Here is a 15244-nt window from a genome sequence, read left to right as displayed (position 1 = left end):
TAGATAAATTTATATTGTAAGCTCATTCTATTAAGTGTTCAACAGAACCTTAGTTATGCCTGGTCCCTCGAACCATAAGTTTTTGGTAAATTAATACTTTAATTTATTTTTCTAAGTGTTAAACAGAACCTTAGTTATGTCTGGTCCCTCGGACCACATGCTTTGGATAAATTAATACTTCAGTTTATTTTACTAAGTATTAAACAGAACCTTAATTATGTCTGGCCCCTCGGACCACCTACTTTGGGAAAATAAACACTTTATGTCATCTTTTCTAAGTATCAAACAAAACCTTAGTCATGCCTAGCCCCTTGGACCACATACCTTGGGTAAATTGATATTGTAAGTTCATTTTCCTAAGTGTTAAATAGAACCTTAGTTATGCCTAGTCCCTCGGACCACAAGCTTTGGATAAATTAATATTTCAGTTTATTTTACTAAGTGTTAAACAGAATCTTATTTAGGCCTGGCCCTTCGAACCACCTACTTTGGGCAAATTAACACTTCATGTCATCTTTTCTAAGTATCAAACAGAATCTTGGTCATGCTTGGCCCTTCGGACCACATACCTTGGGTAAATTGATATTGTCAGTTCATTTTTCTAAGTGTTGAACAGAATGTTGGACGTGTCAAATTCCTCGGTTCACATGCCTAGGTGAAATTGACACTTGGAAAGCCCACCATGGGTCTTCATTAAAGGATTTCAAAGGTAATTTAGTAAGATACCCTTAAAATGAGATACCTCGGACACCCTTTTTTCCTACTAAGTATTTCGTTTGTATCTAAGGACTTAACCATTTTTCTCACCATGTATACAATTATAATTTGTTTAACTTAATGGCAAGTTATTACTACTAGCTTTTGTTAAAGTGTGGATATTCACCCTTAAAGATAACATCAATCTTAAGTCTCATTAGGAGGAAAAATGATAATCACACCAACCATAGACAAACATCGCAAAGAAAATAAATATTCATAAAGCCAAAGTTGATATCTTTTCATTAAACAAGGAAAGAGGGGTACGTTATAAACAGTGGCAAACTGCCACAACAAAAAGAAGAAAAAAGTACAAAAAAGAAAGGAAAAATCCTAAAACTATGCCTTGGTGCGAGGAGGGTCATCTTTGGGATCAGCATTCTTAGCCTTGGTAGTAGCATCCTTGGCCTTGGAGTCAGCATTCTTGACCTTAGTAGCAGTATCATTGGCTTTGGAGTCAACATCCTTGATCTTGAGTGCAACCTCTTTACCCTTGGCTTCTGGCAGGGTTTTGACCTCTTTGCCCTTGCCCTTATCCTCGAGCTGAGGACCCCCTTAACCAGCCTCTTTGCCCTCGGCCACCTCAACCTCTTGGCTTTGGTTACCAGCCTTACTAGGCCCTTTGAAGACTTCAAGTGGAGGAAGAAAGGCATGGGTGGTGAAAGGCGGCTCCGAGGGGGAAGAGTAAGAACAGTGGGAGGAGGAAGCACCGCTGGAACTTCTCGGATGTCCTCTAAGAAAATATGTTCTCAGTGAGCCTCCACTCGGAGGTTCCACTCGGACGTAGCAGGGACTCCTGCTTGATTGAGGGCCTCTGCCCACACCTCTTTGCAGTAATCTCTGCACACCTCCGCTAGCTCCTCCGTTAGCCAAACTTCGGTTTCCTCCACCCCACGGTGGTAGGATGCCTGCTCCGAAGCCTCAGCAGCTTCTTTAGCCGTTCGAGCTACTTCCTTTGCCTTCTGCAGATCTGTCTTCAACTCCAAGACCAGCTAGTTCTGGGTGGCCAACTCTATCTCAATATGATAGAGCTTTTTGCACTGGTCTTTAGCTAGGTCCTGGGCATTTTGTAGACCAGCCTCAGCACTCCTCTGTGCCCTCTCCTCGGCTATCAGCTGTGTTTTAAGCTCTTGGTTCTTCTACTTGGCAGTGCCCAAGGCCCTATTAGTCTTGGCATAGAGATTGGCCTCAACCTTAGCTTCATTTAGCGCGTCCTTGACCCATTCCTCGGCCACAGAGACCTCCTCGATAGCTTGCATATAAGTAACAAAAGAGTATGTTAAAAAAAAAAAAAAAAAAAAAAAGAAAAGAAAAGAAAAGGGAATTACTATTGATAAAGGATGCCAAGGAGCTCACTAGGGCTAGGTTCCTTTTTAGGGACAAGAAAAGCTTTGGTTGCCTCATATGTTTTAACGCGTCCATATCCTTGAGGAGAAGGAGATGACGCTTTAGAGCCTTGACCACATGGTAGGAGTGGCCTCTCTAGAACTCCTTGATTGAGGAGTTCCAGGGTAACGCTGCACCGTCCAACTCCAACTTGGGATTCCAAGTTAGATGGCGCACGTCAGCCAAGTGCTTAGCCTCCTTGCTTTCCACGAGGAGACCTACCCCTGTCTTTAGTTATCTTTTGCTATTTGGGCTCCTTTTCGGGACCACCTCCCTCTCATCGGTAGTTTCTTTCTCTTTTCCTTTCTTCTTCAGGTTTGGGATGGGGAGCAAGTCGACTGTGGACGGAGGAGGGAGATGGGGGAGTGCAAGAGGAAGCTGGGATCCTGAGGCGTCCTTGGGGCCTAACCCCCTACCCTTGAGGAGGTCGCACAATTCTTTCTTTTTGTTGTCCAGTGGCATCTCGTCTTCCTCTTCGAAGTCGTTATCAACACACGCAATGATGAGCTTGGGAGATCAGGCAATGGAGTGTTAGCCTAACTTGTCCTTGGAGTCCAGGAGATGGATTATAGGTTCTCCCTGTTCCTCTCTGTCCTCTTCAAGGTGCAATTGGTCAATCTTAGCCTCAAAGGATAGGCGTGAGGAGGCTGTTTCTTCTATCGGGGTAGCTACCTCACGGGGAGAGCGGTGGAAAGGCAACTCAACTAGTAGGAGGTCTTCTCAGGCTAGAAAATCAGGCACAGAAACATCAATCTACACTAGCTGATAATCTCCTGCCCTTATCGCGTGGCCTTCGTCCTAGAATTGAGTTGACAAAGGCTTAAAGTCAAGTATGAGGTGGATGGCTCGCAATTGCCTGTCTTCACTCATGAACACTTTTGACCTTAGTACCTTGTTAAGACCAGCGAAGTTGACGAGGTTGCGGTTAGGACCTACATATCTTTTATCTGCAAAAACATCTGAGAAGCAAAAACACGGTTAGGATAACAAAGCTGTCTATCAGAAGTAAACAGGATACTAAAAGAGAAAAGATAGTGGTGAAATTGCCAGACTAATGCCTATGTAAAGAGAAAAAAGGAAAACCTAAGTCTAAGGCACCCTACCTGGCTCTACCTCTCGAACAGGGTAGTGAAGACCGTCGTGCCAATCCCTTGAGACTATCAAGAAGTCATCCTTCATACCCTCGTTGGATTTAAGGAGGCACGAGATAAGCCTGACCACTGAGGATCTAAACTTAAGATAGTATCCTGCATCTCCAAGTAGGTGGCACTCGTACATCCAGACGACGTCGTGCCAAGTGAGGTTTAGCTCCATGTGCTCGTTGAAAGTATCTACATTACCCAAAATCTTAAAGAGCTTGGGTGCACACTAATGGGGGCACAACCTATAGGCGAGTAAGTAGTCTTGGGTTACCTTACCCATGGGAAGGGTCATCCCCCCTTCTATGAAGGCGATCATGGGAATGACCACCTCCCCTTCCTCCCTATGGGTAAGCACTTGGTCCGGGGCACAATACCGTAGGGAAACTCCCTGAAGAATGTGGTACTTAGCCTTGAAGCCCTCTATACTGGCGGGAGAGTCTACAAGGTGCTTAAATCTACCCATCAAGGTAAGCTAAAGGGAAGTGGAAGAAATTTTCAAGGAAATAAAGAATAGAAGGCCAAGGAGATCGGTTGAGGAGAAAAGAACCTAAAAAAGAAGGAACTTATAAGAATAAGCACATGTGTTACTTCCTGTACTTCTTAAAGGTTTAAAATTTTTTAAAGAAAAAGACTTGGAAGATTTAGAAACTTGGGAAGCCTTGAAGGTTTGAGAGTTTGGGACTTCTGGAGAGCTCGAAGATTTGTAAAATAAGGAAAAATGACTCCCCTCAGGCGCCTTATATAGAAGGCAGAATTGAGTGGGAGTTATCCCGCACAAAATTCAAGGAGAAATGCTAACCATAGGATCTACATCTCACTGTAAGATGCGGGGAACAAAGTGCCTCCTAGAGCATTTAATGAGAAATTGCGGGCTCCAAAGCGTCAAGAATAGTTATAGGACAAGCGAAGTGACATTCTCACATGTGGAAATCGAAGGAACATGTGGGATTTATTGTAGGGATAAGGGGAAAACTGGAGTTTTAAGGGATTATTGTAGGGATAAGGGGCCCAAAATATATGTTGAGCCTTGAGTCTTGTCCGAGAAGGCTTAGTGATTCGAGGATAGATCAATAGTAAGGAAGATGTAAGACTTTGAACTTCACAAGCAAGCCATGATTGTGAAGGCTAGGGAGGTAGGCTAAGGAGGAGCATCTCCTCAGCTAAACAAAGTAGAGGTCAGAAAGTGTGTTCAATCATCCAGAGTGACGTTCCAGGAAATTCTATTGAAAAGGATATGCATTGTAAACGTATAGGACAAATGGGAGCTGAAAAATAACTAAGGGAAAGCTGCTACTATCGCATTAATTGCTCTACAGCTAACTCTCTGACCGCATTAATGAGGAAATGATACCTGAACAGTAGTTTTCAGCCTTACAGCTACTCCCTAAAGATTTCAGGAGAGTGCTGATGTGACAAGGATCAGGATCAACAATCTAATTTACACGTAGAAGACAGAGATAAAGGAAAAATGATAGTATAAAATAGAAGGGAGACACTGAGAGAAAGGGATCGAGAAATTAAGAGAAAAACACTGTAGCAATCAAGAATTGAACTTGTAATCAAACTTGAGAAGAAATACATAAGAACTGATCTCCTTGGATTGTGCCGATGACTATTTTCTTTAAAAAAAAGAACCATTCTATCTTTTCCTTATTGTCATTTGGATCAATTGTAATTGCTACCTAACTCATTAAAGTCTAGTTTTCTAACCCACTCTCTACAAATTCATTGTATTGGGCTTTTTGGGCCTAAACCCATCAATCCCTTGGGCTAGGGACTCAAATCTTGGCCTTACAATTATAATTAACCTAATAATTTATTAAAATATAATTAGCAATGTAGTACAAAAAATCATGTTATTAATTGTTCATCTATACTATTATTTAAGAGGCTTCCACTGTTTATGATCTTCATTTTTTTTTTTGTTCAAAAATACCCCTACACTCATATGTTTAAGTAGAAAAAAAATTAAAGAACAATTCGGTAAAAATACAACTCTAACTCCCATTAAAACATTGCCTAAAAAATAGGGTCATTCTCCTGTTGATTTTCAAATTGCTTTATCCACTTATAAATTAGATTCTCAAAATAAAAAATTATATATATATATATATAAAATAAAAACATAGGTTTTTTTTTTGGCTACAAAATAAACGTGTAATATTTGTTTATTTTTTGAAGCTAGTCTTATGATACTCTTGGTTGTATTAGTAGTTTTAAATGCTTAATATTAACTAGCCTCATCACACGCACGTCGCGCATGCGATGAGGCTTTTTATTTTTTATTTTTTGAGTTTACACATTTTACTTATGGTAGTTTTATTTTATTTTTTATTTTAAAAAGTTGTATTAGTACTTGGCTACTAATGTGTGAGAGAAATGTGGAGGTGGGAAAAAACGGTTTAGTGATAAAAAAAAATGGTACATTTGTTGGAAAAAAAAAAGTAGTTTTATTTTTTTAAAAGAAGAAGTTGTATTAGTACTTGACAATTAACTTGAGAGAGAAATGTGGAGGTGGAAGAAAAAATTGTTTTTTTTTTTTTTTTTTAGCTAAAAATTAGGAAATTTTAAATTACAAATTTTACATGTCTAACCCTATGATTTAATAAGACTTAGAAACAGATGAATTTGAGGGTATTTTAGGCATCTAAATTGAGGATCTCAAATAGAGAAAACCCCTTAAATAGTAGTAGTATAGATGAGAAAATGTGTAAACCTTAAATTGGAATGAATAAAAAATTATGACACTATAAAAAAAAATAATAATAAAAAGTCTCATCACACACGTGAAGCACATGTGATGGGACTAGTAATCTTTAAGCCATAAGTGATTTTAGTCCTTAAAATTTAAAATGATAGCTTTTAATCATTTATAAAATCAAAGTAATATCTTTTAGTACCTAACTTATCAATTTTTAGTCTGGCCGCATCATCTTCTTTTAAAGAGATTTAACTGATAATGACGGAATGACTAAAAATTACTTTAAGTTTGTTAGGGACTAAAAACGATCACTGTAAAATTCATGAACTAAAATCACTCATAGGCCAAAGTTTATAGACCAACAATGTATTTTTCCCAAAAACTTTTAAGAGTGTAAATAGTTTTCAAACATTTGTTTACAATCAATATAAGAAATCTAAAGAGTTTCTAAGTATATTTTGATTGAAGTCTAAAGACGATATCTGCACATTCATTAGCCACTTAGTAGATGTGATGTACATTGTAACGCTCAAGCCTCCCCATTAAGCACCTACGCTAATCCACAATAGGTCTAAAAAAAATCGTTATTGATCTTGCTTGATTCAATAAGTTCAATAATTGTCAATGAGTCAAGTTCAATTTCAAAACGAGTTATACCCATGTCTAAAGTCATACTTAACCCATTTTTGAGAGCCCTCAGCTTAGGTTGAAGGCTTGTTGTGACACCAGATGCCCGTGAAAACCCTTTTGACCACATACCTTACGTCCCTTTTGCCATCCCTAAAAGCTAAAACCAACCCAAAATAAAATTCTTATTTTAGGTTAAACGGGTTGGGTTAAACAAGTTGAAACTATAAACTTAAATCTAACCTAAGTCGAGACTCAAAATTCTAACTCACAAATACCAACCAAGATGTTAAGTTGTGTTGGGTCAGTTTCATTGAGTTGGTGAGTTGGAAACACACTTAACTTTAAAATATAATTTTCCAAACCCAGCAATATGGTGTTAATATTGGGCTAAAATGAGAACCACTCAAAACTTTGCAAACTCAATTATATTATAAAATTCTCTCAAAAAAAAAATTATATTATAAAAATTATTCTACGTCGTAGTAAAATCTATATTAGCTCTAACATATTTTAATAGTTCTTTCTACACTTTCCTGTCATGCTTGCCACTTCAGTGTCACAAAATTAAAAATGGAGTCTTCAATGTTCAATCACGATATTGAAAAAGCACTACATTCCCAAATAAGAACAGCTCATCAAATATATATATATATATATATATATCAAATTCGATAAATTGTAAGCATCGATGGAATAATGCCGTATGTACCCAATGGATTGAAGCATTTTGGTAATAATAAATTTGGACATACGTTACCATGATCGGATTGAAACATGTTAATGGCTTTCACCCTCCGACCTCCGAGTTATTCCAGCCCCATATGTGAATGAAGATAAGAAAAACAAAAAGATAAAACATGCAGCTAATTGAATTATTATGTATTCCAATAAAATGGATGAGTTGTGTCTTTTTCACTAACCACCCCCAAGGCCTACTTTTTTTTCAAGGATGAGCTGTATCTTTGATGACAACTGTATGTTGTCATAAGAGGTGGGCCTCCTACTGTCCTACATCAACTCAAGAAATAAATATTAAAAAAAAAAAAAAAACTAAAAAAGAACACGTTGACATTTGGCAAACCTCTACGTTAGAATATATAGGAGTATTAGCAATAATTTTGAATATTGTACATATTGTGGCGGTTCGGTAGATGGAAACTACTATCTCTATCACAACTTCATATGTCATGGTCTTGGCTCCCAACATAGAATAATTCGACCGCATATAAGAGAGTAAAGAAGAGATACAAAGGCATTATATTTAGGTGTATTCAAGGAAATCATAAGAGAGTAAAGAAGGGATGCAATGTCATTATATTTAGGTGTATTCAAGGAAATCAAGTTCCTAGCAAAACAGGCTTGGCGGCTTCTCCACAATGAAAACTCACTCTTCTATTGAGTTTTCAAAGCGAAGTTTTTTCCCAATTGCTCTATTTTGGAAGCACCCGTTTCAGCCAAAGGGTCGTATGCTTGGCGTAGCATCTTGAAGGGAAGGGAGGTGTTGAAAAAAGGAGGGCGATGGAGGGTGGGTAATGGGAAGGATATTAGCATTTGGGGTGATGCCTGGCTGCCATCTATTCTCACACCAAGGGTCAGCAATCCAATGGGAATTGATTTTCCAGAAGTGAGGGTAAGCTCCTTGATTAATGACCAAACTAGAAAATGGGATGGGGATTTGTTAAAAGCTTTGTTCAAGCCGGAGGAGGTTTAACTGATACAGGGCATTATACTTGGTGATAACGCAACTAGATATGATGGATATGGCCTCATACTCAATCTGGTACTTACTCGGTTAAATCAGGCTACTATCTACTGTCAAAGGAAAAAGACGATTTGGACTCTCCAAACAATAATCCTGAACCATCACAGATGTTATGGAAGCTTATTTGGAGGCTCTCGGTACCACCAAAAGTCCGAAACTTTATGTGGAGGGCTGCAAAAAATGTCATTCCAGTTAAAAAAAACTTACTCAAACGGCAGGTGCTACAGGACGATGTGTGTGATCAGTGCAAATCATGTTCAGAGGACGTGGTTCATGCTTTGTGGATGTGTCCGTGTTTGAATGAAGTCTGGGATGCTGATACGGTTTGGAACTTCAGAAACAGAGCACACTGGGATGACATCCAAAAGCTCTTACTGCATATGGAAGAGGCTGGTCTTGACTTGGATTTGTTTGCCATGACTGTTTGGCAGCTGTGGCATCGAAGAAACCAGGTCAGATTGGGTCTTTCTGCTACCCCGCTCGGCAACATCATGCCCTGTGCTCGACAACAGCTGCTGGACTACAACCGGGTACAATCAGTGAAGCCAACGACCCAAATGGCTTCGGTGCACACAGCTGCGACCTGGTCCCCTCCACGTGTCCCTTTCATGAAGATAAACTATGATGGTGCTGTGTTTCGGGAATCCAACTGTGCAGGTTTGGGGGCTGTAATACATGACAATGAGGGCAGGGTGCTTGCATCCTTGTCAGAAAAAATTCCTCTCCTTTAGACAGTGGCAGACGTGGAAGCAGCAGCAGCAAGAAGAGCCATATTGCTTGCAAAGGAGCTTAACCTTAATTCCATAATACTTGAGGGAGACTCGGAGATCGTCACCAAAGCTATTCTAGCGGAGGAGCAGTCCCTAGCTTCCTATGGTAATCTCATTGAAGAGATTAAAATACATGCAAACTCTTTTCCTACTGTCCAATTTTCTCATATTAATAGAAAAGGGAATTTTGTAGCTCATAGCCTTGCTCGACATGCTAGACATGTGAGCGGCTTAGTGATTTGGATGGAGGAGGTTCCCTCCCACATTTTACCTGTACTTCTAGCCGAAGGTGGCTAATTTTACGTATAAATAAAATCCAGTTCAGTTTGCTTCTCAAAAAAAAAAAGTTCCTTTTTTTTTTCCTTTTTTTTTCTTTTTTTTTTTCTTTTTTGAGAGAATTTCAACCTATTGCGTCCGCTTCTAATGATAACTCTTTATCATCAGACTAAGACACCAATCCGTTTTTGGTGTAGGTGGGGATTAAACCCCAGATTTCTTATACAACCATCAAGTTCATTGGAAACAATAAGTTCTAAGACTCTTGTCGTTTAATAAGTTTAGGGTTTTAATCCCATTTACATCAAGAATCAATTGGTATTTTATCTTATTGTTGAAAAAGTTAAGTCTCTTGTCTGATGATAAAAAAACAATTATCCCCGATTGGTAAACAGTCTTATTGTCAAGTAAGAAATTCATGGTTCAAAGCCCACCTATATACTAAAAAACAACCGGTGTTTTGGTAAAAGCAATTGTCATCGATTGGTAAAGTATTTTGTTGTTGAATAAAAGATCTATGGTTCAAAAATCTCGTCTACATCAAAATCGATTGGTGTCTTGGTCATCCTGCCTACATCAAAACTAATTGGTGTCTTGGTCAAGGAAATTAATACAATATTGATACCAACCATATTGAGGAAATATATCGTACCGGTCATTAAACCGATACTAGTACTCGAGGAAATATATTGCTGGCCATAAACCGATACTAGTACTCCTCTAAAACATACTTGATAAAATACTGGATTGTACTTGGAGTTTTTCTGATGTTTTAGCAATATTGATGTTTCAGATGATATAGTAAAAAATAATAAAAATCAGTGACAACTCCATGTTTAACTTAGGGTGGTCACAAGACAACCTTGACTTGCAAAAATATGTATGTGTGTGTGTATATATATTTATTTATTTCTTTGCATAAAAATTATATAATAAACTAACCTATTTTGACCACTCTAGCTAGTAAAAATTTTGAATACCCAGACTTGAAAATTACAAGAATTTGAGTTTAACAAAAAAAAGAGTAATGCATCCACATTTTCACAATAATTTCATGAAAAATTCTATGTGGTAAACTGTTACCGATTCTAATTTGGGCTCAATACTAATATTACTTTTTTACTCACCAATAACAGTTTGTCGCATAAAATTTGTTGTGAACAATGTTGTAGACGTAACATTATTTCAAAAATAATTATGGCTCTCCAAACATAATTCTTAACCCTAAAAACCAAAAAAAAAGAAAAAGAAAAAGAAAAAAAAAGACCTAAATAACAACAATAAAAGTTAGCCCAAATAACAACAAAAATAACCCAAACAAAAACAAGACTAGACCAAACAACAAGAAATGAATAAATAACTCAACAAAAATCATATTCAAAAGAGGGAAAAAAAAAAATCTCTAATCATTTAAATTTGTAATTCGTTCAACCTATTACATAAAAATAATTTCTAATTTCATTTTTCCTTAAAAAATGGTACCACGAAAAAAAACTATGGTTGTGAGTTCTTCTTGGCAGTGCCAGTAGTTATGCTATCTTTGGTTTTGCAATCGCAACAATTTTGCTCGACTTAGCTGCTCGGCTCGCAGTTATAGCAAATATTAACACACACACACACACACACACACTCTCTCTCTCTCTCTCTCCCTCTCTCTCTCTCTCTCTCTCCCTCTCTATTATAATTAATTCAGACTTTCTCTCACTTTATTATTCTCATCTCAACATTTTTAATTTCCATTTTATCTCTTATTAGTCCTTTTTTTCCCCCTTTTCTCTTTGTTGGTATAAAAAAATTGTAATACTTCATGTATTTGCGATATATTCGAGTTATCTATTTATTAAATTTTGTATAATTTAAATTTCTTAATGACTACTCTAAAAAAAATTCCTAAAGCCACCACTAATAAAAATATTTTATTTAAGCTAATATATTGGACTAATGTACTTATACTAATACTTGGGCATATAAATATGTGGATTTTAAATTAAATGATTATAAACATATAAATAAATATATATTTACATTATATATATATATATATATTGGTTTTTTTTAGGGGATATGTATAGGTAACAACTAAATGTTATACCGGTATTAATCAGTATCAAAATATTTTATTTCTCTAATTAGACTGAAATGACCTCCAATATGAAATTGACTTCTAAGTTTTGGTTTGATGATAAAGATCAATCGTCATGTCATAGATTTAATTCTATCATATCTATATATTAAAAAAAGTTCCTTGGAACATGACACAAGCTGACCTTATTCTAGATTTAAATCTTAAAATTCTTCATTAAAAATATTTGGGAGTTTAGGAGTACATAACTCTTAACTCATTCTATTTTAAGTTTAGGACTACATAACTCTTTGACTCATTCTAATAAAATAGAATTAAGCCTCTCTAACCTTGCAATGCATCGAATGTGCACTGTAACTTGGAGATGGAGAGACGATATATAAATTCTTTATTCGAAATAAAGACGTTACTCTTATCAAATAACAGGTGTAAACAAAAGGGTTATGAGAACCGTTGACCTCCAAGAGCTTGCAGACAAATGCTGAAATACCCATAATCTTACTTGCAAGTTGCAACCAAATAAGCATAATGAGTCACATGTAATGCCCCATTGGCCTCTCTTTACTTGCAACCAAATAAAACTTCCTTTAATTAAAATTCAACCAATAATCTCTCTCTTCCTCTCTCTATCTCATGCGTTAGTTGACTTTTTAAACAACCCAAATAACAATTTTTCTAGTCATTGCCATGGCTGACCAAATCAATACTCACATAATCTCTTTTTCCAATCCCTGCAGCTTCCTTCTTCCTCAAGGAGATGAATAGCACAGCAGATTCTGGTGGACTTTTTAACAGCGTTGGAGGATTTGGATATGGAATTGGAGTTTCAATTGGAATCCTTCTGCTGATCACAACTATCACCCTGGCTTCCTATTTCTGCACCCGAACTGACCTGCAGACAGTGGCCCCAGCAACTCAAAGGACTCTTCCTCAACACCCCATTGAAACTCATGATTATGTCGTCGATGTAGGCCTCGATGAGGCCACCATCCTGAGTTATCCAAAGCTGCTATACTCGGAGGCCAAGCTCAAGAAGACAGACTCCACCGCGACATGCTGCTCCATTTGTTTAGCAGATTACAAGAGTACTGATATGCTTCGCCTGCTGCCTGATTGTGAGCACCTCTTCCATCTCAAGTGTGTTGATCCGTGGTTGCGGCTGAACCCCACTTGTCCAGTCTGTAGAACATCTCCATTGCCAACGCCACTCTCGACACCTCTGGCCGAGGTAGTTCCATTGGCAAGCAGAAGGGATTGATATTTGGTGGCTACAATGAGTGGAGATTGTAGAAATGCAATTTTGGTCTATTTACAAATTGCAACATGACAACTCTTTTGGTAGATTATGAAATTTTTTTTTTGGGTAGCCTTTAATCTAATTCTATATCATATAGTGACTGAAATTTGTGTCGCTAAGTCCAGGAATTTATGTATATGGTCTGGAAATGAATTTTTTGTGTGTTTTACTTGAAGCAGGAATGGCAGTAGTATAAAACTGGCATTCTAAACAGATTTGCAATGCATAGAGATAAACAGGATGCATAGGCCAGCAGTTTGGGCAAGAGCCAGAAATGTAAAATCATGGGGAAATTGCATTCAGATGCATACATCTAATTATTACTAAAACGTAACCACAATATTGTAGAAAGAAGAATGTAAAACGAATTCATAGCTTCAAGTCTAAGATTTTATGATGCTCTGAGACCCCACAACATGTCCCAAAGAATATCTTTCTAGCAAAATTTTGGAATAATTCCTAAACGGCCAAACTATGTTCTTTTGAGGCCTGCTCTTCATATAAAGAATTTCATCAATTTCCACCTCCCCCCATTTGAGTAATTTCTGCTCACTTTCTTTGATTTGATGACAAATCCTGGAATATCTTCCCTAATCTATTTACAATATTCACAACCTGAAAACTTAAGAGACAATCCATTGTCTTGTTAAGAAGATGGGTACTTCAGATTTTAATGACAGAGTCCTCTTCAACTTGAAGAACAGAATAAGTCTATTTAGCTTTGCTAGAGTTCAAAAAATGTTCTTGGACATAATTGACTTGAAGTAACACTGATTTCTTTCAAGCTTTCTTTAAACATGAGTTGAACACATTGAAATAATCTCCTACAAAACAAACGCAAGCTCTTTCAATCCACTTGGTCTAGAAATGAAAATAGCTGCCCCCCACCTAATAAAGCCTCCATAGTCAAACATAATCTACACAAGATCTAAAATAATTCATAGGAGAGTAACTTTTTTCTAGCTTGCAGTCATAGGAGAGAGTCAGTCAATTAATGCTAGATGCTCACAATTCAACAGAAGCATGCCACGTTAATCTTACTTCTTTTATAAGAAAATTTTCGATAAATCAAATCTTTAGGCCATTCCCTTAACAAGGGTCAAACATGAAATTCAGTTGGAACCTAAGAAAGAAGCACGGATATTTCAAATCAGCAGATGTATCATATCGGACCTAAGTGATACTTCTATGACCTTTTCAATTTTCCTCTCCCTCTCTCTCTCTCTCTCTCTCTCTCTCTGTGCAGATGTATCATATCGGACCTAAGTGATACTTCTATGACCTTTTCAATTTTCCTCTCTCTCTCTCTCTCTCTCTGCAGATGTATCATATCGGACCTAAGTGATACTTCTATGACCTTTTCCATTTTCCTCTCCCTCTCTCTCTCTCTCTCTCTCTCTCTCTCTCTCACTTAATTTCCCTTTATTAAAAGTACTCAAATAAATTTCTAGAGAAACTTCTGCAAAACAATTTCAATTTTCTTTTTCTTTATAAAAAGAGCTTGTAGCTTCATGCATATGCATGAATAAAATTAAAGATATACAATAAGATGCATAATATAATTCATATATATATATATAATTTAAATATTATTGATAGTCATTTTTATATATTTTTTAACTCTTTAAAAAATTTGTAAGGATATTATTAGGTATAAAATGTAAATTGTCCATTTTTTTTTTAATTAGTGTGAAGCACTTTTTTTATTTTTTATGACATTTATTCTAGACTCTTTGGTTCTTGTACTTAATAACTCACTTGGATGAATATTTATGATGTGATCTCATATTTGATTCTAAAATTAAGAAATAGAACTCTTTAAGAATAAATAATTTATGACACATGGTGCAAAATTAGAACTCTAATTTGGAATTCTAATTTGAGTTTCTCTCACTTCACTTATTATTATATTATATTATATATATATATATATATACATATAGACTAATAGCTTATTAATTGGTTATTTTATTTTAATAATTTGAAAATTGTGGAAAGGGGATTGAATCATGAAGTCTCCATTAAAACATTATGAGGTGTCAATTGAATTACAAAACATATTTTATGTTCTTATAAAATATATATATATATATATATATATGCTTCTTAACGTACGTTGTTTATCTTCTTAACTAAAACTTAGAATAACAAAAATGTTAAGCAGCACTATCTTTTCTCTACATCAATTACAGTAGGTTCTTCATCAATTCTTGCCCACAAACAAGAACTTGTTTTATCAAATTTTCTTTGATAAATCTTCATGAATTTCTTGACTAAATACATTGGAAACTATTATCTCCTTCTACTTTGTTCACCAATTCTCACCAATTAAGAAAACAATAGTTTTCTTCTTGATTCATCACTTGTAATGCCCCTCCTTCCATTTTAAATAAAAAATCATGTTAAGGCCGTTGGGGTTAGTGGGTTAGGGAAGAATGCAA

The 15244-nt window shown here is 36.5% G+C and overlaps 1 protein-coding gene across 1 annotated transcript; it reads left to right on the top strand.

The window, feature by feature from the left end:
- The first annotated feature begins 12087 nt into the window (after nt 1–12087).
- On the top strand, nt 12088–13044 carry LOC112012522 (RING-H2 finger protein ATL70). Its single transcript, XM_024044893.2, has one exon. The coding sequence runs from the start codon at nt 12264–12266 to the stop codon at nt 12762–12764; it is 501 nt and encodes a 166-aa protein (XP_023900661.1). The 5' UTR covers nt 12088–12263; the 3' UTR covers nt 12765–13044.
- Nucleotides 13045–15244: the final 2200 nt, after the last annotated feature.

This window comes from Quercus suber, unplaced genomic scaffold (genome assembly GCF_002906115.3).
Source record: "Quercus suber isolate HL8 unplaced genomic scaffold, Cork oak 2.0 scaffold_152, whole genome shotgun sequence".
Taxonomy (NCBI): domain Eukaryota; kingdom Viridiplantae; phylum Streptophyta; class Magnoliopsida; order Fagales; family Fagaceae; genus Quercus; species Quercus suber.
The sequence above is the reverse complement of the archived record's forward strand: the minus strand, read 5'-3'. Positions and strand labels throughout refer to the sequence as shown.